The sequence below is a fragment of the Neltuma alba genome, unplaced genomic scaffold (assembly GCF_004799145.2).
Source record: "Neltuma alba isolate B1F8T4 unplaced genomic scaffold, ASM479914v2 tig00006366_pilon, whole genome shotgun sequence".
NCBI lineage: Eukaryota > Viridiplantae > Streptophyta > Magnoliopsida > Fabales > Fabaceae > Neltuma > Neltuma alba.
This window is the reverse complement of record NW_021634445.1, coordinates 42778-68783: the sequence shown is the minus strand read 5'-3', so window position 1 is coordinate 68783 and position 26006 is coordinate 42778. Positions and strand designations below refer to the sequence as shown.

The following is a 26006-nucleotide window of genomic DNA, read 5'->3' as shown; positions in this document are numbered from 1 at the left end:
TGAATTCCTCGGCTGCTCTTGTGAATGCATCCAAGCACAACAATTATACCAATAGTCGCTGCATTCAGTCCAAAACCTAAAACCGTTGGTGTTATTAAGGAAAAGAAATTTATATTAAAAAAATCATATGTTTTTAATCCATTCAGAAACTGAAACCAAATTCAGAAAACGAGGATATATATCTTCGAAACACGCTGAGAAGCCCTTTCCATCCCATACCTGTTAACCAGAAGAAGGGAAAAGCCGTTCATCAACAGAGATGTTTGAAACTTATGGTCTTTAATGAATAATCAAATCTCTCTTTCTTCTCGATTATTTAAAAAAAAAAAAAAACTACCCTAATCACTCTGCCACCAAAGGGAAGGTTAATTTCAACTCAAAGGACAAACAGAAACAGAGTCATAAGGATATGTTTCTTCTATCACTCCATTTCATAGTACAGAGTAAACGTAATTTGAGAGTCTTCATGTATTAGTTTATCAGACTTAGTCGATTGGGTGGAAAATGAGTACATGTAGAACACGATATACTCATGCAGAAGAAAATTACAATGTAGAGTTTTTGAAGTGTCAAATACCACATAATTCACTTAAACTCATACAAAGACGAAAAATTCTTTGTTAGTTTAATTTGTCAGAAATGCTGGCTTAAAACCAAATAAACATGCTCAAACATGTTCTTCTGGACGAAGTTCAAAAGCTTCGTTTTTAATTCTATCTGTTTTGTTGAAGAAATTGCTTTGAGCATTCTTAGCCGCCAGAGAGTAAGGCGAAAGAAAACAAGAAATTTATGTCGAAGAAAAGCCCAACAGAATTATATCTGTACGAAAACGAACTGAAAAGACGAGAACTGCATACGGATGGAGAATTAGGGCAAATTAGCGCCAAAAACTTGTCCATTGATAGAACAGCTTCGCTTGGAGGAAGAACTGCGAGGTGGGTTTTCTTTCCAAGGAGAGAAGTTTTAAACTTTGGTCTTTGTTAGAAGTCGTGAGTACTGAGTAGCCCGGTGTGAGCGTACCATAATGTCGTTCTCATGCAAATGTCAAAAGGAAGATTGTCGTTGGCCTCAAAAAAAAAAAAAAAAAAAACCCTTGGCTTCATATTAATTATTTGGTTATTATGACTTATGGCTTTTCTGGCAAAAAAACAAAAGACTTATGGCTTTGCTGGTTTCAGATGATCGATTCACTGTTCTTTTTTTTTTTTTTTTTTACTTTGATATTAGCTGAAACTCATCGAATCGGAATTGTTTAAAACTTATCTAAACAATCTATATTTAAATCTGCATCCAGTTGATAAGCCTGAAAAACAAAGTCATATAAAATCTAAAATAAAAAAATCTCTAAATATTTTTTTAAAAAAAATTAAAAAATAATTAACTAAAAATTTAAAATCTAAACCGTTCAAATTATATTAGAACGGTCGAGATTTGATAAACTTGTGATACTTATCAAAGTTATGAGCATCCAAAATGGTTCTTTCTTTTTGCTGGTCCAACATAGAACAATTCTCAATCACAAATTAATATTTTTAGATGTAAATTATTTTTACAATAGTAAATTTTAAAATTAATTTGGCTTGGTATTTTTACATGTAATTCTTTTTTACAATAGTAATTTTTCAGTCAGAACTAAAATTCATTTAGATATATTTCTTTGATTAAATGTACATATACTAATTCTCTAATTAAGTTTTACCACTAATATGAATAACATATTATATTCGATCCTTGTTATAAAACCTAGTTAATTAATTTGAAGAGATTAAAAAAATTAGTTAAGTTTATTATTTGTAGTAAATAGGTGTTATCTTTTCTAAAATGTTCTTATTAATCATATGTGTTTGAATCACCTATTAATAGTAACTCTTTAATATGTACAACTACTATAGAAATTACTTGACAATAAATAGATAAATATTAAGATAAATATTAAAGACAAAATAGATTGAGATCTTATATTTAAAATCAAACTGAATATCAAACTAGCTCATATATTAAGGACAAGAGGTAGTATTCTAGAAAAAATTAACCTGGAATTCTTTATAATTTACTTTAATTTTAAATTAGATTTTAATTATTTTGTTTAAATTAGGTTAATACATTTGAACTGTTATAATCATTCATCTCTGAATAGAATACCCATTACACTGCAAAACTACAAAATAGGTCGGAGGAGCATATAGAATTTCGTGTTGCCCCATTGCTCAGTTGTAAATAATATTGGAAACTTACTTGCAAATTTTAATAATTCAATTATAAACTCAAAATGAGAAGCTTAGTTGTAAATTATAATTTTTTTTGTAAATCTTGAAAATGTAACTACTCTATAAATTTCAGAAACTCAAACTCAGTCGTAAGAATTGGAAATTCAATCGGTTACAGTAACTATTAAATGTTTTTTTTTAAATGCTTTAATTAGGTCATCAGTCATTTCAACGAGGTTTTCATAAGTTGTTTTCAGACTTATATTTTTTAGGTTTACAAAAATCTTATATTTCACTGGCCTTAATACTACTTCTGATCCTAATTATAAGAGCTAGTTGATTGATTTGAGGAAATTAAGGAAAGAAGTTAAGTTAGTTATTTGTAATAAATAAATGTTGTCTTTCCTAAAATATCCCTGCTAATCAAGTGTATTAGCTAGAATTATTATTGTTAAAAGGATTATGTTGAGAAAAAATGCATAGATATAAAAGACAAAATGGATTGGAATCTTATATTTAGAACCAAAATAAAAGTCAAACGAGATCTTATATTAAGGACCGGAGGTAGTATAAGATTTACTTAACTTGTTTAAATAAATTATAAAAACAAAATAAATTACTTAATTCTAATAGATTTGACATAATCTCTATAAAATATTCCTATATAGTATTACATAATCAATTTCAAGTTAGATAATTAACTTTAAAAATAATAATAAATGTGATAAATAAGATGGATTAAGGTCTTACTTTAGGACCTAAACTAACTCCATTACTAACTATTACAGTTAGGATCAAAGGAGTAATACACCTATTTAAAATTAACCTTTCAATTTGTACAGTAAGCTTTCAGTTTCCATGAGTGTTTTGCAGTCAATCTTCAAATTTTTAGAATTTACAACTAAGAATGTGTTAACCAAGTAAAGGCATTTTCGTCCATTTATTTCTTTCTTTGATAAATTCGCAGTCGGATAATGCCATTCTTTAATTTCATGATCCTTCTGTGTCATTCCCATTTTCCCCTCCCTCTTTTTGCTACTGTGGAATTGTGTCAGTTCATTCTCAATTCTTTTTGTGGGAAAAAAATGTTAGTGACTCTTGATATATAAATGTTCCAAATATTTAAACTTTTTGTTAAATTTTAAACTTTATTATTCACTTTTTATTTATTAATAATCCTTTAGAGTTTAGAACATAAAAGCTTATTTCTTTATTTTTGCTTGTAAACTTTTGGTGTGTGTGGATTGTGAGAAAAATCTCTAGACCTTTCTTTAACGACCAAAAGGACCATTTCATTTCAAGCGGCTAATTTTTCAAAACGAGTGCTTTAAAAGGCACTTCAAAGCCAAGTGGGGGTGAGCTTTATGCAGGATAAAAATAAAAGCAACTGAAAAAGTTGGAATCTCCACTCTCAGATCAGATGCATGCTTCAATGTAGCAGCAAGATAAAAGAGCAAAGCTCCATGAATATTCCTATTCAAAGCTCATTTTTTTAACTTTAATGTAAAGCTTTTTGGCTTTGAGATTTTAGTGCTCTTACGCATGCCATCCAAGTCACAGTTCCACTTACAAAAGAGAATGTAGATCTATATATAGATCATATCTTCTCAAAAGAATATCTTCAGAGTCTAATTGAGAGGACCATTCAGATCTAGAGATAATGGCAACCAACTCTGCATAACTCTTGAAAGAAATAATCTGATCACTGAGCACAAAGATTTTATGCATGAAGTTGCTTAATTTCGAAGTTCCTGAAGTAGAAACTGATAGACATTTTGAACTCTAAGAAACCCATAAGCCATTTCTTAACTTCCTAACTTTCAACTTGAAAGCACAACCAAAAAAAAAAACCATTTTTGTGTTCAGAGGTTGAACAAAAGTGATGGCGTTGCGGGCCGGCTACACTGAGCAGCAAAGCTTTGTATCAATGGAAGCTAAGCATATGCAGAATGCTTGGTAACCTGTCAAGGGATATCTGCAAAGTTGATGGAGAAATATGAATTCAGGTTTGGTGCAAAACCAAGCATATGCAGAAATATGAATTCAGCTTATTATTGTATTTCTTTCTAGTTGCACAAATTGCACAATTAGAAAGTTTTGCCAAATAGACTTATGGGATTGGGCAAAACCACCTAAAGCGGGTGGCAGTCCAAAGCTATCTCTATACTCACAGACACATCCCACTGATGTGGGTTAATTATGAAAGATCCAACTCAAATACTAAATTAATGTCAATGAAAAAGGTAACAATTACATAGAACAGACTGGTTGTTTCTTTGTAAGCAGAAGATGAACAGCATAAGTCTAGGCCCAACATGCTTAAAGAAACTTTAAGCCGAAAGGCTTTATTCAAATCCCCAAATTGAAGCCTAATTTTCAAGCCAGAAAGCTCTGATAGGCAACATCAAATTGAAAGTGATTAGTTTATACCTGTAATCCAAAACAAACTTTGATTTTGCCACCCTGCCTAACTGCAGAATTGTTTGCTTCCCATTCTCCTGGCCACGTCATGGACAAAGTCAACTAAAACTTCTTTAATCTCAGTTACAGGCTAAACAGCAACTTAGTTTTGGTTATATTTTATGAAGGGCTCCATCCTTAATAATTCATTTTGAATCACAAATTTTTACAAGGGAGAAACTGAGAATACATATGACTGATGAGAAAATTTAACAACGTCAAGTGTCTATTTATAATTTACATGCAGATGTTGAAATTAACTCAATGAGATTGTTTTGCATAGAAAAATGGCAGGAAGTGAAATGACCAGTTAATGCTAACTCATGTTCTTTACTCCTATGAGGTTATTTAAACATGGTCAACCATGGGGTTAAAAAATGTGCATCTGCACTAACATGCCGTTCACCTTCCGTCATTTTCTCTTTTTAGTTTTAAGGGGAAAAAAAAAATCTTATTTTTTAGATTTCTAAGACCTGCACGCCGTACAGATGGGTAGGTAGATGGGTGGGTCAAAAAATCAGGTTCAATCACTTTGAACTCTCAATTGAACTACAGTCTCCTGTGGTTAGGACTTCTGTTATACCTCCAAAGTGAGCTGGAAATTTTTAACTGATGCCTGGATCTGAAGTCCTGGTCTTCCTTTATCTCTGAAGTCCAGTTCAAACTGCTTTGAAATCTAAGTAAACCAACAGGAACTGGTCAAGTTCAAATGTCTTACTGCTACATGACTAAGTAAAATGTCCTTTTAGCCTCATACCTTGTTGTAAATTGGCACTCTTGAGTATAGTTGATGCACTTTGTCCAGCTTTTCCTCCCAATCTGTTGGCAGTCCTTTGATATGTTGTACCTGTAATACAACCAAATTGGACTTGAAGAATGCCATTATATTGGACTGGACAATGGAAATAGAATATAGGTGATATTGTCTTTAAGGTTTTCTGTTGCAATAGAAAATTATTAGTGCATCAAAGTGATGATGGGAAGGACCTCAAACTAATACAGAAACTTTTAAGCTAACCTGACTTGTGTTCTTCAGTGACATAGATTGATGTTTGGGTACATATGCCCTCATGCCTCTGTAACTTCCTGTACATGTTGCTATAGTTGGGATGAATCTGCAAAAGAAGACAATAAATTCTCGGATCAGCAGAGAATAATGACCCCCTCAAAGTGGTTGCTGTAGATGAAGATATGGACTTACGCCACAACAGCAAGAGGTGGTTTTGGCTGTTTACCCCAGCAATCATGACGATATCCCTACAAGCAACAAGTTCACAAGTAAGATTATGGGCCTCTTTAGAATGGCTTGTAAGTAGTTTTTCAATCATAATTTATATAATATGAGATAAGCATGTGAGAAGAATTGTCTCAGCATATATGAGACGTGCTTATAAGTGCTTCAAATCGTGTTTCCAAATGAGGTCTATATAAGATGTCAGGAAGCATCTAAGATGTATGTATTCAATACCCTATTATTCAAAAGACATTTAGTGTCATCTAAAATGCTTGAAGACAGTGAATGATAACACAAAAATTTGTAATACAAGTTTCAGAAGCCAAAATGATATCTTATACTAAATATATCATGGAATCAAAGATAAAACCAGATGGCTTCTAAATGTATTTTATCCTGTACTGCAATTTTCAAAGAAAGAGGGCATTAGACTGAACCTGATCCCATATGTGGTATTTTGAACCCATGAAGTTGGCTATCACTGTTCCAAGAAAACTATCATCTGAACTGGACAAAAGTCCTTTTACATTCTGAGCTATGGTGAATTGAGACCTCCCATTTCGCCTCTTATGGTAAGCCACAGCCAGTTTCCTATTCTGCCGTCCTTTGCCTTCCTAGAATGTTAACATGCCCTGAAGTCAAGGTTTAAGGTATATATGCAAGGAACTAAAGGTAAGAATATTAACACTCGATGTATTATGAGTTTATGACTTCATTGCAAAGCACTCATAACAGTCTTGACACTGCTGACTGAAATGTAGGCAACAATCATGATGCGACATGTCCCAAGTTTAAGGATACTAAGATCAGCCACTGCACCAAGTGCCAACACTCTCATCTAATAAGTTTTTCTGTCTTTCGCGTTTGACCGTGCATGTTAGATTATATGAATGACAGCCCATCATAATTCTTAACTGTCTGATAATTACAGATATCTTACATAGGTATAAAGAGAAAACAATGTGCCTCCAGATAGTCCTTCTGGCGATGCTTCCTTCACAATAACACATGTACATCTTCCAACATCAGCGGGCAATGGTCTACAGACCAAAGACCTGGACATAAATTCGTCAAAGAGGGATCAACTTCTAAGTAAAATTGAGATTCTCAGAGGATTAGAAATTCATCAAAACTGAAAAACGAAAGTTCAGAAAACCGACATATACGAGCCTAAAGTTGGATTTTTTTTCCAGGAAAGTTTTTACTCACTTATTTGGCAGAGTTGACCACGATGAAGCTGGAGCTGCCTCAGAATCGGAAAAGTCCCAAGCATTCAGAGAGCTCGAATTCTCCAAATCAAAACGATCCCATATCTTAGACCCAAAAGCTTTTTCAGAATCATTCATTTGCATGCAGAACTGAAGCGAAGTAGGCTTCAAGATCCTATCAGTGGACAGAGACCTAGAATTCGAGAACTTTTTGGGCACTGCGTTTTCCTTGTCATCACCAGAAGAAGCTACAGTTTCTTTCTTGTTAGGCGTCGCATTCTCTTTGTTATCCGTCAAGATTCTCGTGCTTCGGTGAGCGAAATCTTCAAAGTCGTCACCTTTGTTAGCTAAACGGCCATAGTCGTGGCTACAGCTACGGCCATGCCTGAGCTCAGTGAGGGGATTGACATAGAGAGAATTGTATGACTGGCCCGGTGTGGAGGATTTTTTGCAACCATCCATCATCTGGGTGCCAAAGAAATGATTCAAATGATCAAACTTTATGGGATTTAGTTGGAAAAGCTTCAGTATCTGAGAAGAGTTGACATTGCAGGGATTCAAACTTCTGAAGTTGAGTCAGGGTGCATAGATTCATTCAATGAAGGCTTAAACGTTTCTGGGATTTGGTGATATGGGAGATTTGCCTCACCTGACAGAAAAATACGAGAAAGGAGAATGATCATAATCTTCCATGAACTGGAATAGCAGTTGAGTTTTGTCTTTGTGGGGAAAGAACCAGGTGTTGATAAAGCATTTAATAACGGCTACGCATCATTGGATATATAATTATATATATATAGAGAGAGAGAGTGATAGACAGATACAGATGATGGGTAGGTGGGTCCCTCTGAAGTTTGAATATCAAGGGCGAAGGATCATGGAATATTGTGTGGAGTGGGTGATGATGAACGGAAGTTTAAATTTGGAAAAGCTTTGGGAAACGAACTGGGATTGGACAGTGGTGATGGAAATTTGCATCCTTGTATTTGATTTTAGTGGAACTAACGGTAACTATTCAGCATGTTACCAGGAAATTGCCACAAAGTTTTCAAACCTTTGTCTTTTTCTGGAAGTTTGAGCGGCAAACACTTCTGAATCCCCCCGCACAGCCCGTCTCTCAATAGGAACCGTCAGATGGATCCATTGGTCTAAGACGCGCCACCCAAAAAAATGTTGCAATTTAGTAGGGACTTGTCCGTATCCAAGTCATTCTCCATGTAATCCCACACGAGCAGAAAGTCCTAGTCAGCTCACTGGTCAGCAGGCTCATCGTCAGCCAACATGTCAAAGACCACTCCACGTCATCGTCCTCATTATTGGCCATGTCATCGAAGAATCCCAATCATCTCACATGCTAGCATCCTCATTATCACCCAAATAAACAGCCACGTCATCTTTTTATGTCATCTTAATCTTTTAGTCAGTGTATTATAATCCATTTCATCAAACACGCCAACTAAATGCCTAATTTTCACTTTTAAAAAAAAAAACAAAAGAAAAAACCAGATAGGGCATATACTATGTGTGTGACTTTGGTCATTCTACACACGCATGGTATATCAAATATTCAAACCAAGGAAAAAAAAAAACCGGACCGGACCGGCCGGTTCAACCGGAAAACCGGTGAACCGGCCTCCAATCCGGTCTGGTCTGGAAAAAAACCGTTGCTGATGTGAACCGGTGGTGAACCCGTCCAACCGGTAAAAACCGGTGTTAAACCGGGTAAAAACTGGTTGGGTGGTTCACCCGGTTTTATTTTTTTTGCTACCCAGCCAGGAAAAACGATGCCTTATAGTTTTAAAAAAAAACGAAAAACTCTCTCTCCCTCACATTCAACTAGCCGTCTCATGCTTGCAGCTCGCCTCATCAATCCTCTTCCCCCATTTTTGAAAATCCAAATCCTCTTCCCCCGAAATCACCGAGATTCCTTCCTCTTTCTCCCCGACTCCAGCCGTTCCCCCACCATAATCCATAGCATCGCTAACGGCAGGCCTCATAGTTCGGCCGTTCACTAACAGTGGCACTCCCTCCTCCGTTCGCCGCTCGTATTGCAAGTGCCACCTAGTCGACGAAAGTCCTAGTGGCACCCTGCTTCGCCTTCACCGTTCAGTGTTCAGTGATGTGGTGCTTGGCCTTCACAGCTCACATCGCAAGTCCTGAGTCTCCATCCTCTCCTCGCTGACATCCTGCTTCGCCCTCGCCACTCATGAACGTCTTGCTTCTCGTTCAGTTCAGGGCTTCAGGCATTGAGTTGTGGCCTTGTGGCATTGAGTTCAGGGCTTCAGGCATTTTACTAATTTTGTTTATGCTGATGATTCCTTCACATTATGCTGTTGATTTGATTCCTTCAAATTAATTTTGTAAAGAAGAGAAGGTTTATGCTGTTGTGGATCTTCACTTCACATATAGAATTTGTTTCCTTTTATTTAGTTGTGGTGATGGATATTCTGATTCCAAATTATATATTATGGAACTGATTTAATTTTAAAGTCTAACTGATTTTGTGGTTGCAAGTTATCTTTATAAATTTTGTTCCACTTTAATGTTGTGAATTAAATTTGATTATTTTAATATTACCGGTTCAACCCGGTCCGACCACGGTTCGACCAATAACCCTTGACCCATTGTCTTGACCGGTTTAGTTCCCAGTTCGGTTTTTTGTTCCTTGATTCAAACATAACACATCGAGCATGTGTGTGTTAAATAAACTCCGTTAACAATTGCGTACCTGTATATATTAATTATGGATGCTAAATTATTTTTGCAATATACTACCTCCGATCCTAATTATAAGACCCAATTGATTATTTTGAGAAAATTAAGGAAAGAAATTAAGTTAGTTATTTGTAATAAATAGATGTTATCTTTTTTAAAATATACTTACTAATCAACTATATTGGTTAGAACTATAATTATTAAAAAGATTACCTTGAGGAAAAAAATACATAAATACTACCTCCGGTCCTTAATATAAAACCCTGTTTGACTTTTATTTTGGTCCTAAATATAATACCTCAATCCACTTTGTCTCTCATATTTATGTATTTTTTTTCAAGATAGTCCTTCTAATAATTGTAGTTCTAGCCAATATAGTTGATTAGTAAGGATATTTTAGAAAAAGTAATACATATTTATTACAAATAACTAATTTAACTTCTTTCCTTAATCTCCTCAAATTAGTCAACTGGGTCTTATAATTAGGACCAGAGGTAGTATGAGAAACAAAGTGGATTGGAGTCTTATATTTAGGACCAAAATAAAAGTCAAATAGGGTTTTATATTAACCACCGGAGGTAGTAATACATATATATTGTATATTTAAATGTTAGACAGAAAGTCAAATTGAAAAAATTAGTAAGTCTCAATTTATAATTCCAACATAATATGCCATAATACCATAATAACTTCAATTATCAATATGATATGCCATAATATATGAAGTTTTCAATTAAATAACTTCATATGCTGCCATGGTTAAATCTTTTTTTTTTCAACCTTTTTTTTTTTGTCATGTCCAAAACATATAGATCCCGTTTGATACGAAACATTGAAAATAAAAATAAAGATTGCAATTGAGATTGAAAAATATATTAAAAAAGTGTTTGGTATAAAAGATTACTTATTACATGCAATTGGACAAACCCATATACTTAGAATTAAAGAATACCTATAGGGAGAGATGGCGTTCTCTAATCTCACTTCTCACTTCTATGAGTTTATCGAATCCCATATAACAACCAATTACTCATACTAGATACTCTTTTAATAGTTTTTTTTTAATCTCAATCCCAATTTTTACCTCTCCTTCTCAATCATTCGTAACATAAAACATGGAGTTTCCTCAAAGTCATTCTAGGTTCCAATCTGATTCTGGGCTTCGGCTCAATAACAGCTCAACCATGAAAATGGTTTTCCAATCTAAGCCAAGCTACTAGGAAGTCTGGTGAACAATTCAACTAACTGAATTCTTCCGGTCTGGTTCTTTAATCACTGCCGCCGCCACCTTTACCTTGGCTTTTCTGGTCACCCAGGGAAGATTTCGGAGCTGCCATTTTGTTCTTTGGACTGTCTTGGCCTGATTCTGGGTTTGGCTTAACAGGCTTACCGAGATTATCTTTCTCCACAGCTTTATCTGGTGGTAAAGCAATGTTTTTGTCGCTTTCTGTAGAAGAAGATTTGGCATGCTTTTTCTCACCGTCTTTCACATGATTTTGAGGGAGGTTGCTGCTTGATTGTTTATTTGTTTCAGCCACAATCTCCTTCACTGCTTCCTCAAGTTTGTCAAGTCTGATTTTCACCTCCTGAAGCGGTGGATCAGGGGGTTTTAACTTCTCTAATTCTTCTCTTTCTTTTGCTTCCTTTTCATCCCTTAGCTTCCTTTTCTGCTCCACTTCCTAAGCAATGATTCGGAGGATAATCCATTGTTAAAAGAGAAGCCTAACAAAATAATTACATGAATTGTTGTGCCTCTGATCGTTTTCTAGGTATAATGACACAGTCAATGTGACAAAAAATTGGGTCATGCTTTACTACTTAGTTCAAAACCAAGACCTAACTCAGATTAGTGCGGATAACTAACAAGGAAGAGATCAAACAAACAATAACTGATACAAATTTAAGATCCGTATATCATCACATATGTAACATGCTGAATATGCATTGCTTATACAGTGGAACCACAAGCAACTGCATCACAATTCTATCTCAAGTCTTGTAATCTGATCTATGTCCATTTTCATCCGGGTTCCCATATAATGTATTGTAATCCCTGGAATGGTAAACGCGAAGGGCATTAAGATGATGGATATCTATCACTATTTTACCAATGGATATTCACATTAATTATATGATGTTCAGAACTTCATGTCAATTTTATATTGATAAAAAGGAAAGAATACATACCGCCTCCATTATCTTCATATCATAACGTGCATATTGAGCCACCAAATATACAGCTGTTGCAAGAAAGTACTTGTTTCAGACGGTATCACTAGAAGTTAGAAAAATATCTAATGAATGTGAATATAAGTGAAATGTATCAGTTTCAAACCTAAAGAAGGCAAGCAGGCAAAGAAAAGTTGCACAAGATGGAAATCAAGCCTGACCACGAAAGAGAACAATAATGTGAGAATAAATTCGATTATTATACACAGGCAGATGTTGATGGGGTAGCAAGCAGTAGCCATGTAATTTCTAATAATTTATGATTGTTGATAAACATTTTATCCTGAGAGCTCAAAATAATAATTGAAACCCCATAATGATTTCAGCATAAGATCTAATATGTTTGCTCATTTAAAAGCTCATCAACTTCATTTTGATAAGAAGAATGAAAGTTGTCAAGGATTGGTCTCCTCCTTAATTAATCACAGAATCTGATACACGCCAAGCAACGTTTCAACTCAAGGTCAATCTAAGTAAAGAACCAAACATAGTTTTTTCCCCGTTTTATTTCAATATAATTTAACAAACAAGAAGAAAACCAAGCATTCAGAAGAATAAAACCAATGCACACAATGTGGATACCTTTGAACCTACACAATGAGATCTGACCAATGATCATCATCAGTGGCAAATAGAAAATTTCCCATTCAGACACCAAACAGATTTTTCGGTGTACTCGGTTGAGCAGCCTGAGTCTTGAACGTGCTAACAAAGATATAGATGCACGTAGAGGTATTGCGATGGAGACGGTGAGGGATTGTAAGTAAATTTCAGTTCCAATTTCCAGGTAAGATCCGAAGCAACACTTACATGAAGCTGTTCTATGAAATGCCAAAGACAGCAGAGTTGAAAGAACAAACAAACCGAATCCAGAGACAGAAACTAGCCATGATACTCACATACAAAAAGACACAGGATAACTCAAAAAAACGAATGCTCTACCACATATAAAGAAAGTTACGGATTAATAGTTAGTTCCGATTTCCAAAGAAGCACAAGAATCGGCATTGAAATGAAGCTACTCAGCAAAATGCCAGAGAAACCAAAGCCAGGAACAAAAAAAAAGTCCCAAACGAACCACAACTCAGTGACCTAGAACCTTGCCGTGAGAGTCAAATACGAAAGCAATCAAATGAGACTGAAAAAAACGAACTTGGAAATAAATGCAATACCCAAATTTCTTTTTCTTTGGAGGGTCGGTGAAAAGCATCTTTGCCGCAGTCATGAAGTCAAGATTCTCCAGCTGCCTATACCTCTCATCGCGGATGATCATGTCGTTCTTCGTGGAATTATTGGAAGAGTTTTTAGCATTGCTAGAGAATGATGCGGTTCGAAGAAACTTGAACGGCTCTGAGAATCGGGCCCAGCTTCCTCGGACTCGAAACATAGCTCTCACTTCCTTTCTCAACTTCGACAATGTTAATCAATCCCTATATCATGCCATCTCTACAACAATTCTAGGCGTCCACCGTGGCTTGACTCCGTCGAGTCAGCGATTATGCGGCAGTCATAAGTGATCTAATGTGGCGTTACACGTCAACGAAAGCTCGAAGCCTAGAGCTACCAACTGGACAACGAAGAGCCACTGGCTACGGAACTGTTAAGCGATGAATCCGAGTGGGAAGAACAAGCCATGGATGACGAGTTAACGATAGATTTAGCACTCGGGGAAAAGCAGACGATGGACGCATTAATCCCAAATGCAAAAATCACGCTGTACTCCAACCTCACACTTGTTAATCACGGCGATAGGAGTGGAAGAAAGGCAAAGACGCACCAGGTATGAACGACGAACGCGAGCTCCGGACGGAGACGGACCCAAATCGTGAAACGCCAAGCTCCGGTGAAGAAAGGGATTCTTTGAGGGGAAATAGGTGAAATTGATATCAACGGCCAGTATTTATTCACGAACGAACACCCACGAGGATGGGTTTTAGAAATTTGATGAGAAGAGTATTATTTTTAAAAATATACTCCTCCGGTCCTAATTATAAGACCCAATTGATTTATTTAAGGAGATTAAGGAAGTAAGTTAAGTTGGTTATTTATAATAAATAAGTGTTGTCATTCCTAAAATATCCTTGCTAATTAAGTATATTGGCTAAAACTATCATTATTAGAAGCATTATCTTGAAAAAAAATGCATAAATATAAGAGAGAAAATGGATTGAGTCTTATAATTAGGACCAAATAAAAAGTCAAATTGAGTCTTATAATAAGGACCGGAGGAGTATTTAATCTTATATTTTATATGGATACTAATTATTAATTAATCATATAACTAATAAATTGATCTTACATTTGTTTATTCAATTTTTAAAAAAAATATTATGAAATTTCATGTTTAAAATCTTTAAGATAAAATAATCATTTTTCTAAAAACATGTTGGATTAATATAAACTTTGGTCTTTCAAATTTACCCTCATTTTGGTTATGACCCTCAAATTTTAAATCATACGTTTTAGTCTCTCAAATTTCTTTTCATTTAAAACATTGGTTTTTATAATCTAATAAAAACTTAGATTATTTTACCCCTTAAGAAGTTAAAACTTATGATTTGAAGTTTGAGGAACTAAAACCAAAATGAAGACAAATTTGAGAAACCAAAAATTATATTAACCCAAACATATTTAATCTTATATTTTATAAATATATATACACATATTAATTATTAATTATTTATATTTTATTATATTATTTATTATGTTGGTAAAAAATATATTATTAACAAATTTATTACTTCAAATAAAAATATATTATAAAATCTATCTTTTATGTAATTATCATATTAACTTATATTCTTTTTAGTAATTTGTATATATAAAAAGTGTTTCTGATAACAAGTATCCAAACATTCTCACTTTATTAGAATTTTTTTTTTTACAAAATCTATTCTTCTAAAATTTATTCTCAAAAATAATTTTTCCCCCATAAACTATTTTCCTAATTATGGTTTGATTTTATTCAGATATCCTAAAATCTATCTCACAACAACAAGGCTGAGTATAATAGAAGAAGCTAGACTCATATAACATTGACAGAATTAATATTGGAATTTTTCTGAAACAGCGAATGGTGAGGGATTTCTCCCGAAATCAAACCCCTTTCCATCTTTAACCTTCATAGGTGTTAGAACAAGTGGGAGTAAAGATAAAGAAATTATGTGTAAGAAAATGGGCCAGTCCACCCTTGGTGGATTGGACCCAAGCCCAGTATCATTTGGGGTCCTGGTGTAAATCACAAATTACTTGTGGGTCCTTAACTGCAATTTTAGCCTTTTTTTATATGATTGGCAAAAACGGAGGGAACAGTTACGAAGGAGGCAGTTTTTCTCTTTGTTGAACATTAGGAACGTGTAGTTGAGTGGGAACCGGATGGTCAGTTGGACGCACGACTACAGTTTCTTTCTCTCCAAAAACTCCTCCCTCTGTTCTCTCTTCTTCACCTTCTCCCTGTGTGTATTTGCTGTGTCTTCTAGATCCGACTCCGTCACCGTGATCGGACCTCCGCGTGGCAACCTGACTTCATAGCAGACTCCAGGTATGTCCAAAAACCTTCATTGGTATCAGAGCATGTGATATTTCCTGTAGATTCTGTGGCCTGCGTTTTCATATCAGTATTTTTTTCTGATTGTTCGGTCTGAGTAACTTGTGATTTGCTTCAATAATTATGCAAATCCTCCATTTTACCTTCAGTATGATAGTTTTTGTGTCTTATATTTATGTTTAGACATATTGGGTTGCTTCTCTGCCTCTGTGAAAATCGATTTATACAGTATCTATTTTCGGCCGTACGTTTTCGTTTTTGGGTGTCTCGAAAATGAAGTTTTTGGATTCAAAAATTATCCCATTGCGTAGAGCTCGGAAAAACGAAGAAAATGACATAAAGTACACTAAAAACGGACACCGGACGGCAGAGATACGGAGGAGAGAAGAAAGCGGGTCCGACGGGTCCGTCGGACCCGACCCGGTTGCAGAAGCCGGGTCAAGGCGACCCGGCTGGAGGTTGAAGGAGACCTCCAGGGGCCAAAACGGCGTCGTTTTGGCCCCTCCTTAAAAAAAAAAAAAAAAGAGGTATTACTGGGCTGGACGTAGGATCCAGCCCAGACCAAAAAAAAAAAAAAGGGGGAAACGGTGTACTGGGCTGGAGGCAGGATCCAGCCCAGACCAAAATAAAAAAAAAATTTTTTTTTGAAGGGAACCGGTTGGGCCGAAATGGACCCAAACCCAACCGGCCCAAATACTTTAATTAAAAAAAAACGAGAATTAAAAAAAAAAAATTTGGACCAAGCAGCGCCACGTGGCACCCCACCTTGGCACGTGGGGACCACCACCTGACAGGTGGTGGCGCGTGGAAGCCGGAGGCACGGCGCGTGTCGCCGGCGGCAGGCTGCATGGTGGCGCGTGAAGTACACGCGCCGACAGGGCGAGTGGGAAAATATTTTTTTTCAATTTTTCGCTAATTTTTCCTTCTAGGGGCGCGTGTAGGCGCGTGAAAGGTCCGTTTGAGGTGCGGTTTGTCTCTAAAAATCCCTAAAATCAAGATCTTTATTTTGATATATAATTTGATAATTTTGGAGATAATTAAGGATCTATTTGTGAGTATTTCAGTGTATTTTCTGGTATTTTTCATGCGGAAATAAATTCCAGAATATTCAAAATAATTTAAATTATTTTGTTCTAGGTGAAAATGAAGCAAGAGGCTTCTAGTAGCACTGAAAATATCCAAGATGGTTCATTGGAATACTTATACATGGATAATGCAGTTCCAGAATATGAACCAGAGGATGAGGATCCTGAAGAGGACCCTGAAGAGGTTCCTCAAGAAATCCCGGAGGAGTTAATGGATTCTGGACCTGAGTCAGAATCTTTATTTCCCACTGAACCCCTCCGTACCGAACCTCATTTGGTCTGTAATGATTCGCTAGATCTTCCCAATAAAACCGAAGTAGAGGAAGGCGAAGAGGTGGATCAACCCTGTACCCCTGCTTTAGCTATGAGAATAGCTGAAAGTGATGCAGCTAAATTGACAAACATAAAAGGCATCAATGGTGTGCTCGCTAGCTACGTCCATTACATGACCGATAAGAAGAATACAGAATTCTACCTTAGAGTCATAATGGAGTACATAAGAGCAATAAGAGTTAGAGGCGGACCTAAAGGCAAACCCATAAGAAAGTCTTACTGGATTTGGGCCATAGAGCTAGTGTCCTCCTTTATGAACAAAACGCGCAAACTTAGAAGCCTAAGAAAAGCAATGCTTGATTACCTTTATGTTCATATCAAATGATGTAATATTTGTATTCGCCATGAATTTGTGGTTTCATGCATTGTAAACAGACTAAGTATGTTATTTCATTTAATGAAATTACTTGAATTATTGTTGTATGATTATTTGTGAATATCATGTGTATGCCTTTTATAAGTGGGAGCTTTTAGAAGATAAGACTTCTAAAGGTTACATTTTTTGAAGTGCTTATATAAAATCCTTGATAGGACATGATGATTATTGCTAGTATCTGTGTGATGGGAGGTACAAACGTATTCTCTTGATCATAGATCTTGTAATTTCATTATTTACTGATCGAGGATAATATAGGCACATTACATTGTATACTTCATTGTGCTATATAACTGAAATGTTCTTTGGTTCGGTTCTCTTTAAAGAGAACATAGATTAATGTGGGATAGATTTGTCACAGAACTAAGAATGGCAACCAAGAACATAATTGCTGAATTGAACAAGGGAGAAAAGCTTAACGGGGACAACTGGGACATCTGGCACCGAAAGGTCCAGTATATCCTAGAGGAACAGGATGCGATAGAGCCTCTCACCACTGCTATGGTTGAACCTGAGGCTGGCAACACAAACCAGCACAGGAGAGACCAAGAGGCATATCTAACCTGGAAAAAGAAGAATAGCATAGCAAGAATCACGCTTTTGAGCTCCATGGCTGATGACCTGATGTGTGAGTTTGAGTCGCACAAAACTGCACAGGCCATGTGGATAGCATTGAAGGATAAGTTTGGCGGAGTCTCTACGACCAAGCTTAGAAGGTTGACGATTAAGTTTGATACCTATAAGCTCAAGCCAAACAATCCTATGAAGCAACATCTGAGAGAGATGGCCAATATGATCCGGGAACTGAAGGAAGCTGGACATAATCTGTCTGATGAGCAGCAAGTGCAGGCTGTCATCAGGTCACTCCCTGCAAGTTGGGAGCACATGAAAGTCAACCTAACCCACAATGAAAACATCATCACTTTTAACGATGTAGCTAAGCATCTGGAGCTGGAAGATGAACGTCTAGAGGCTTACAAGAGCTCTGGACAGACTTATTTAACTGAGGATGCTGGTACTTCCCAATCTAAGCCCAATTTCAAAAAGGGCAAGAAGCCCCAAAAGAAAGGGAAGAAGGGCGGTCCTCAATTTAAAAAGGGCAAGAAACAATTTAAGAAGAAGGGAAAGAAAGGCGGGAAGAAGAAGCTAGACCTGAAGAAGGTCAAATGCTTCGCCTGCCAACAAATGGGCCATTTCGCACGTGACTGTTCCAAACAGGCTGAAAGCGAAAAGGTATTAGTGAATTATGTGAATTCACATGTTTCATATGTTTCTAGTACTGTTTTTCTAACAGAACCTGTTTCTTCTTCTTGGATTATAGACTCAGGCTCCACAGACCACGTAAGCAGGGATCGGGGATCCTTCGTGGAATACCGTCGGTTGCCGTATCAAAGCAAGTGGCTTTATGTTGGGAACAATGCGAGAATCGAGGTTCGAGGGATTGGCACCTGCAAGCTTGCTTTGCGTGGTGGAAAGACCTTGATACTCCATGATGTGCTTCATGCTCCCGACATCCGACGGAATTTAATTTCTGTTATTTGCTTAGTAGACTTTGGGTTTAATGTTTATTTTCATGATAAAGTTGCAGACATTTCCTTTAACTCTGAATTTTATGGTTCAGCATTCAGATTCCAGAAATTTTTTGTTATGGATCTTGCTTTTGGTTTTAACGCTCATGATTGTTTTGCTATTTCTTCAAGCAATCCTGATATGAATATCTGGCATGCTAGACTAGGACATATTAATCAAAATAGAATGATTAAACTAGCAAAAGAAGGAATGTTGGGCACAATCCCTAACATGGAAATGTCCTTATGTGAAAATTGTCTAGCTGGTAAGGCAACTAGAAAACCTTTCGGTAAGGGAACAAGAGCTGAAAATCCATTGCAATTAATCCATTCTGATATCTGTGGTCCAATGAGTGTGAGGGCGAGACACGGAGCTTGGTATTTTATTACCTTTATTGACGATTTTTCACGATATGGTCATGTCTATTTGATCTCGCATAAGTCTGAAGCACTTGAGTGCTTTAGACGATACATAAATGAGGTAGAGAATCAAATAGACAGTAAAATTAAAGCATTACGTACTGATCGAGGTCGTGAATATTTATCTGATCAATTTAAACAGCTCTGTGAAGAAAAAGGGATAATTAGACAACTGACTATCCCTGGCACTCCACAACAGAATGGAGTGGCTGAGAGGAGGAATAGAACTCTTCTAGACATGGTTAGGTCTATGATGGCTCAAGCAAACCTACCAATTTCATATTGGGGTGATGCTTTGTTAACGGCAACCTTCATACTTAACCGTGTGCCCTCAAAATCAGTCGCTTCCACACCCTATGAATTATGGACAAAACGCAAACAGGATCTAAGTGTCCTAAGACCCTGGGGGTCAGCAGCATATGTTCATGATGATTCCCACAAGCATGGGAAATTGGGTCCTAGAGGAAAGAAGTGTATTTTTATAAGGTACTCTGAACAATCTAAAGGATACGTTTTCATAGGTGAAAACGAAGATGGAACAGTGACTGAAATGGAATCAAGAGATGCCACATTCATTGAGACTGAATTTCCTAAAAGAGGAGATGTTGACCGCACTGTATCTCTTTATGAGACACAGGAACAAGTCAGTGCAGAACAAATTGACAGACCAGAATCGTCTAGGCCTGTCAATCTGAGTGGGAGCCAAGAAAGGTCAACACCAAGACCTGAACAAAGAAAGAAAAATAAGCAAATAGCTCCCGTCAGAAGGAGTAACAGGGAAAGTGTTCCCAAAAGACGCTTTCAAATAGAAAGCGAATCTCTCTTAGTTACTCCAGAAGGGGATGATGAGTCCCGTTCTGTACGAGAAGCCTTGTCAGGTCCTGCAAAAGATGAATGGATGAAAGCTATGGAAGAAGAAATGGACTCAATGAAAAAGAACCAAGTTTGGGTGTTAGTTGATCTTCCAAAGGGCGTAAAGCCATTGGGAACAAGTGGGTTCTCAAAATTAAAAGAAAAGTGGATGGATCAATTGACAAATACAAGGCTCGATTAGTGGCAAAGGGGTACACACAACAGGAAGGAATAGATTATGAAGATACATTCTCACCTGTTGTGCGTTTCAATTCTATTAGACTTATTCTGGCAATAGTAAACAGTTTAGATTTAGAATTACATCAAATGGATGTAAAAACCGCATTTCTGAATGGTGATCTGGATGAAGAAATCTATATGGAACAACCATTAGGTTTCATTGAAAAAGGAAAAGAAAATAAAGTTTGTAAACTCAAAAGGTATTTATGGATTGAAACAGTCATCCAAACAGTGGTATTTGAGGTTTCATAAAGCAATAACCTCATATGACTTCCAAATGATAGAGGAAGACCACTGCGTCTACATTAAGCGGTTTGAGGGTAATTTTGTCATATTATCCTTATATGTAGACGATATACTATTAGCCGGAAATAGTCTAGATTCCGTGGTGGCTATTAAAGAATGGCTTTCGTCGAATTTTGAAATGAAAGACATGGGTGAAGCAGAATACATACTTGGAGTTAAAATCCAAAGAAATCGTTCAAAACGAATCCTCTCTCTTTCACAAGAGAATTACATCAACAAGATTCTTGAGCGATTTAACATGAAAGACTGCAATCCCATGAGTACACCCGTTGCCACTGGAGTGGCTTTGAGTTCCGACATGTGTCCCAAAACCGAATCTGATAAAAAGAAGATGGAAAGAGTTCCATATGCCAGTGCTGTTGGTAGTCTGATGTGCAATGATGTGTACAAGACCAGACATCTGTTATGCAGTGGGACTGGTGAGCAGATTCCAGTGTAACCCCGGTGAAAAGCATTGAAAGCAGTGAAGAGGATCTTGAGATACTTAAAGGGCACTTCCAATTATGCACTGTGCTACGAAGGAGGTGACCTGCGTCTTGTTGGGTACTCCGATGCTGATGTAGGCGGAGATGAAGAAGAACGAAGGTCAACTTCAGGTTATACCTTCTTGCTCAACAATGGCGCCATATGTTGGAGTAGCAAGAAGCAAACGTGCATTGCCTTACATTCAATGGAAGCTGAGTTTGTGGCATGCACTGCAGCAGTGCAAGAGGCTTTATGGCTGAAGAGATTTATAGAACACCTTGGATTTGGAAATGAGAGTACCAATCCGGTGATGATATACTGTGACAATACTGCAGCCATAGCCTATACTAAAGATCCTAAGTATCACAGCAAAACCAAGCACATTGACATCAAGTATAATTTCGTTAGAGATTACATAGCACAAAAGATTGTTACTGTACAATATTTCAACCAAATGTATGGTAGCAGATCCTCTGACAAAGCCAATAGGCGAAAGAGTTTTTAAAGAACATGTACAAGCCCTTGGCATACGTAAAGTGTAATATGATGCTTCATTAATGAAATTATTTTTCGTTATCACTTTATGTGTCTGTCTGAAAGTATACAATGTTAGTATGTCGTACAGGTCAAAAAGGTTGGCTCTCTCACACGGGCAACCGCCTTTGACACTCAGGTGGAGTGAACAAAGATGAGACATTTGTGTTCACCAGTAAAGCAGCAATGAATGCTGATATGGTAGAGAAGAAACACAAACTTTATGTCGCCTTGACTAAAGTGTAGCAAGTCAAGATGAGATCCACGTTGATAAAGTTGGATCGAAGTTTGGAATCCCACTTCCATAATACCTGTAGCCAGACAACAAACTCTTCAACGTCAACGTCATAACAATGAGCAGAGTTGAAGAATTTGGGTTTAGATACTGAGTGTGTCTGGACCTAAGTCTGTACGGTGTTGATAATAAATCTAAATCGACATACGCTCTTATAGTAAAAGAGTAACACCGTAGCATGTGTTTCATACCACATGTGCTGAGAGAACCGCAAAAGGGAAGCAAGTGAAAGATCCCTGCTTCATTGCTGTGTGAGTCCCAGGGAGGAATTATCCCCTATTGGTGTCCTTTGACTTTGACAATATCATGAAGATATGTTTCAGTGACTGCTACTTTGGCATATGTCCTATGGTCATGATTGATGCGATCTAAGGTAGTATGCTGAGAAAGCGACTGATTCATTTCAAAGTGATACTTGGGCGAAAGGAAGATTAACTGTGATATACACACCTATGCTAGTGTCTGTGACATGTCCCTTATGACATTTTGTGGTCGTAAGTGTGGATACTAAACATACGAGAAAGGTAATCTGAGTCAACCATTGACTCGAGAGGGATTAGATTTACCGTGAAAAAGTGTATATAAGTAAATCTGGGACATCTGAGGCATAATTTTAAAATTCAAGCTACACAAAGGAGAGGGTGACTTGTGCTGATCCTTCAAAAGGGATTTCTAGTACAGGGACCTAAGCGAAGACGTCATGCCCACGCGGTCACGGCAAAGCACTAAGTATGAAATTGAGGGAAGGTGAAGAGACTAGACCCGCGACATCTAATCCACCAAGTGTGAGTGCGAGATGTAAGAAAATGGGCCAGTCCACCCTTGGTGGATTGGACCCAAGCCCAGTATCATTTGGGGTCCTAGTGTAAATCACAAATTACTTGTGGGTCCTTAACTGCAATTTTAGCCTTTTTTTATATGATTGGCAAAAACGGAGGGAACAGTTACGGAGGAGGCAGTTTTTCTCTTTTTTGAACATTAGGAACGTGTAGTTGAGTGGGAACCGGATGGTCAGTTGGACGCACGACTACAGTTTCTTTCTCTCCAAAAACTCCTCCCTCTGTTCTCTCTTCTTCACCTTCTCCCTGTGTGTATTTGCTGTGTCTTCCAGATCCGACTCCGTCACCGTGATCGGACCTCCGCGTGGCAACCTGACTTCATAGCAGACTTCAGGTATGTCCAAAAACCTTCATTATGATTTAAATCTAATTATTTTGTTATGTATGATGAACTTTGATTGTAATATGCCAATGTTCTATTGTGTTATGATATGTATTATTTAAGTTTTTTTTTTTGACCGGAATATGTATTATTTAAGTTTGAGACGCAAAGACTTTGTAACCTTGTACAAGAACAAATGTATGTTTTAAGAAATTTTCAATAAATATGTTTAGAAATTTGTATACTCTTATACTTCCTCTTATTAAAGTTCACTGAACTATGATGAGTATAAATAAATTCCCCTATCTATCCCTGACACCATAAAACTTTCAGATGTATGTTAGTATGCATGAACATTCTGAAATGAAACAAAGGTGTCGTGTCCATTAAATCTAGTAATAGTGATCGTTAAGTTCGCCTAGAAATCAATGAGTCTTACCACACTAAAAATACCAACATTAGTTATAGCCTCATAGGTAACAAATTTGACACTTGTTTCGCTTCGGAGCGTGCAAGCGTATTCCACCTTTTAAATTATATATGGCCCTTTTGGTTCAATTCCATAAAAGTTTATTACATGTAATCTAGATGTAATGGGCTGATTCAATTGTTTGGTTGGGCTTTTGTAATGTAAAAAGAATTATATATTATGATCCTGTTATGAATATTATAATATGTGGATGTCCATCTCCTCTTCTTCCTCTTCCTTTTCCTCTCAACTTCATCATTAACTCCCACTACTTCCACTAGGTATTAATTTTCTACTACTCCATTACCTTTCCACTATGCCTTTAATCTTGTAACTCCCCCCACTCATATTCATGTGGTTTATTATCCACTATCTATCATTTAAGTACAAATGTAACTTATGTGTAAGACTATGCTTATAAATAAGGCATGCCATTGTATTGTGATGCAAGTGAAGCAAGTGAAGAAATACAATATCATTCTCTCATTCTTTTGTCTTTATCTTTCTCTATTCTACTTTTGTGGTTTCATTTTGGATCCATTTCATAACAAATCCTAATTACTTTAAGTAGATGCATGGTGTGTATGCAGAAATCCCTATTGGGAGACTCACCCACCATAGCCAAGTGCACGACGCTTGTCGGATCCAAATATAGTTGGAGCAAAGCTCCAATGAACTGGGTGGGCAACCAAAAAAAATTACCTAAAATAGATGCATGGGGATTACATAGCTAAGACCCATGAATGAGGATGCAAACCTCTTGTAATCAAGTAGAAAATATTTTATTACCCTTATAATTTTTAAAATTGACCAGATTGCCCTTAATGAAAGACTCATAAACCCTATCAATTGCTACCAATTGTGTTCACACTGCAACTATCGTCTTCCTCACTACTGCTAATGATCATCATCGCGTTGGAAAGGTAATCTCTCCTTGCCTCTTTTGTGTGGTTTTCTTTTGCGACATTCTTCATCAATTTTGGTATGCGCTATATTCCTTTTCTATTTGTGGAGATAATAAGCTAATATTAAATAGATTGGGTACAAATGAAGAGTATGCTTTTCTTTCCTGAATATACCACCCATTAAATATGAAACTTTATCAAACCATCTAGTTAGCATTTTATGATTTTTATCACCATCAGGTGACCCTTTAAATCAACTTCAATTTTTTAACAAATCTTTTCAATTAATATTTTCTATTTGAAAGAAAAAGATTAACTCAGTTTTTTTTCTTCGAAGATTGTAATTCTGCATACTATCAAAAAGTTAGAGCTCATTCTTTCAAAAGCACTTTTTAAGAAAAAAGAATAATATTTTATACAGATATATGGAATGAATTTAAATAAGAACTCTAGCTTTATCAAATGTTTTAAGTATATCTATCTAATATGACACCAATTTCATTAGCATTTTTCCTAAAACAAAATCTGAACCTATTCTTTATATTTCCTGATCATCACAATTTTAACACAAAAAAATGAAGCTCGTAATTATCTTCAACTAGTGTGTGCCTATTCTTTATATAGTTTTGGGTTCTAGATTTATATTCATAATATGCCTTTACTAAATAATTTATTTATATGTTTGCTTATATATATGATTTGCTTGAAATTATAGTAACCTGTTTATATTATATATTGAGATTATACTATCCCATCTAAAATGTTGCTTAAAATTTTACGCTATAACTTTATTTTGGTTGGGTATAGTAAATTATGGATGAAAACAGGCAACAAGTCATTCTTCATACAATGTTGGCCTGCATTAAGATTATGTATGCTATTCGGAAAATTTTTCTTGAGATGTTTAGTGTGGCTACCTATAACACTAAATACATTCATGACTGGCCTTACACCCTTGATTTCCATAAGAAAAGAAGGCGCCTTAGGGAGATGGTGTGTGGTCATGATATAACTTGCTTTAACCAAACTAGGATGTATAGAATTACATTTTTTCAACTCTGTAGTATGTTAGAGACTATAGGTGGTCTTAAATCGACTCGGCATATGTTAGCAGATGAGCAAGTTGCAAACTTTTTGCATGTACTTGCTCATCATGTGAAAAATAGAGTTATTCAATTTGAGTTTGGAAGGTCAGGAGAAACCATAAGTCGATATTTCAAGATAGTTTTAAAAGCAGTTATTTGCCTCTAAGGCAAGCTCTTTAAAACACCTAGGCCAATTCTTGAAGATTCAGTTGATGAGAAGTGGAAGTGGTTCAAGGTAAACATAAATCCTATTTTTCCATCTTTTCAAGTCATTTTTTTTTTGCTGATTAATGAATATTTGTAGGGCTGCCT

The 26006-nt window shown here is 36.4% G+C and overlaps 2 protein-coding genes across 2 annotated transcripts; both read right to left on the bottom strand.

The window, feature by feature from the left end:
* Nucleotides 1–3775: 3775 nt before the first annotated feature.
* On the bottom strand, nt 3776–8241 carry LOC114750228 (tubby-like protein 8). Its single transcript, XM_028938784.1, has 10 exons — nt 8164–8241; nt 7111–7758; nt 6842–6956; nt 6339–6515; nt 5869–5924; nt 5686–5782; nt 5425–5514; nt 5251–5343; nt 4638–4705; nt 3776–4182 (listed from the first exon to the last, which is right to left on the bottom strand). Exons 2-10 carry the CDS (start codon nt 7572–7574, stop codon nt 4107–4109), a joined length of 1236 nt encoding a protein of 411 aa, XP_028794617.1. The 5' UTR covers nt 7575–7758; nt 8164–8241; the 3' UTR covers nt 3776–4106.
* Nucleotides 8242–11005: 2764 nt separating this feature from the next.
* Nucleotides 11006–13885, bottom strand: LOC114750225 (uncharacterized). The gene is made up of 4 exons (XM_028938780.1): nt 13226–13885; nt 12160–12209; nt 12012–12064; nt 11006–11503 (listed from the first exon to the last, which is right to left on the bottom strand). The coding sequence occupies exons 1-4, from the start codon at nt 13438–13440 to the stop codon at nt 11093–11095; spliced, it is 729 nt and encodes a 242-aa protein (XP_028794613.1). The 5' UTR covers nt 13441–13885; the 3' UTR covers nt 11006–11092.
* Nucleotides 13886–26006: the final 12121 nt, after the last annotated feature.

Bases quoted from the DNA above. Each gene is read 5' to 3' on its own strand.
- LOC114750225 (XM_028938780.1), bottom strand. From the start codon at position 13,440: ATGTTTCGAGTCCGAGGAAGCTGGGCCCGATTCTCAGAGCCGTTCAAG. The intron at 12,210-13,225 runs GTATTGCATTTA...TTTCGTGGTCAG, and splicing joins CCAAAGAAAAAGAAATTTGG to GCTTGATTTCCATCTTGTGC. The intron at 11,504-12,011 runs GTATGTATTCTT...ATCATTGCTTAG, and splicing joins ATATGAAGATAATGGAGGCG to GAAGTGGAGCAGAAAAGGAA.
- LOC114750228 (XM_028938784.1), bottom strand. From the start codon at position 7,574: ATGATGGATGGTTGCAAAAAATCCTCCACACCGGGCCAGTCATACAAT. The intron at 6,957-7,110 runs GTGAGTAAAAAC...ATTTATGTCCAG, and splicing joins TGGTCAACTCTGCCAAATAA to GTCTTTGGTCTGTAGACCAT. The intron at 4,183-4,637 runs GTATAAACTAAT...TCAACTTTGCAG, and splicing joins AAGTTTGTTTTGGATTACAG to ATATCCCTTGACAGGTTACC.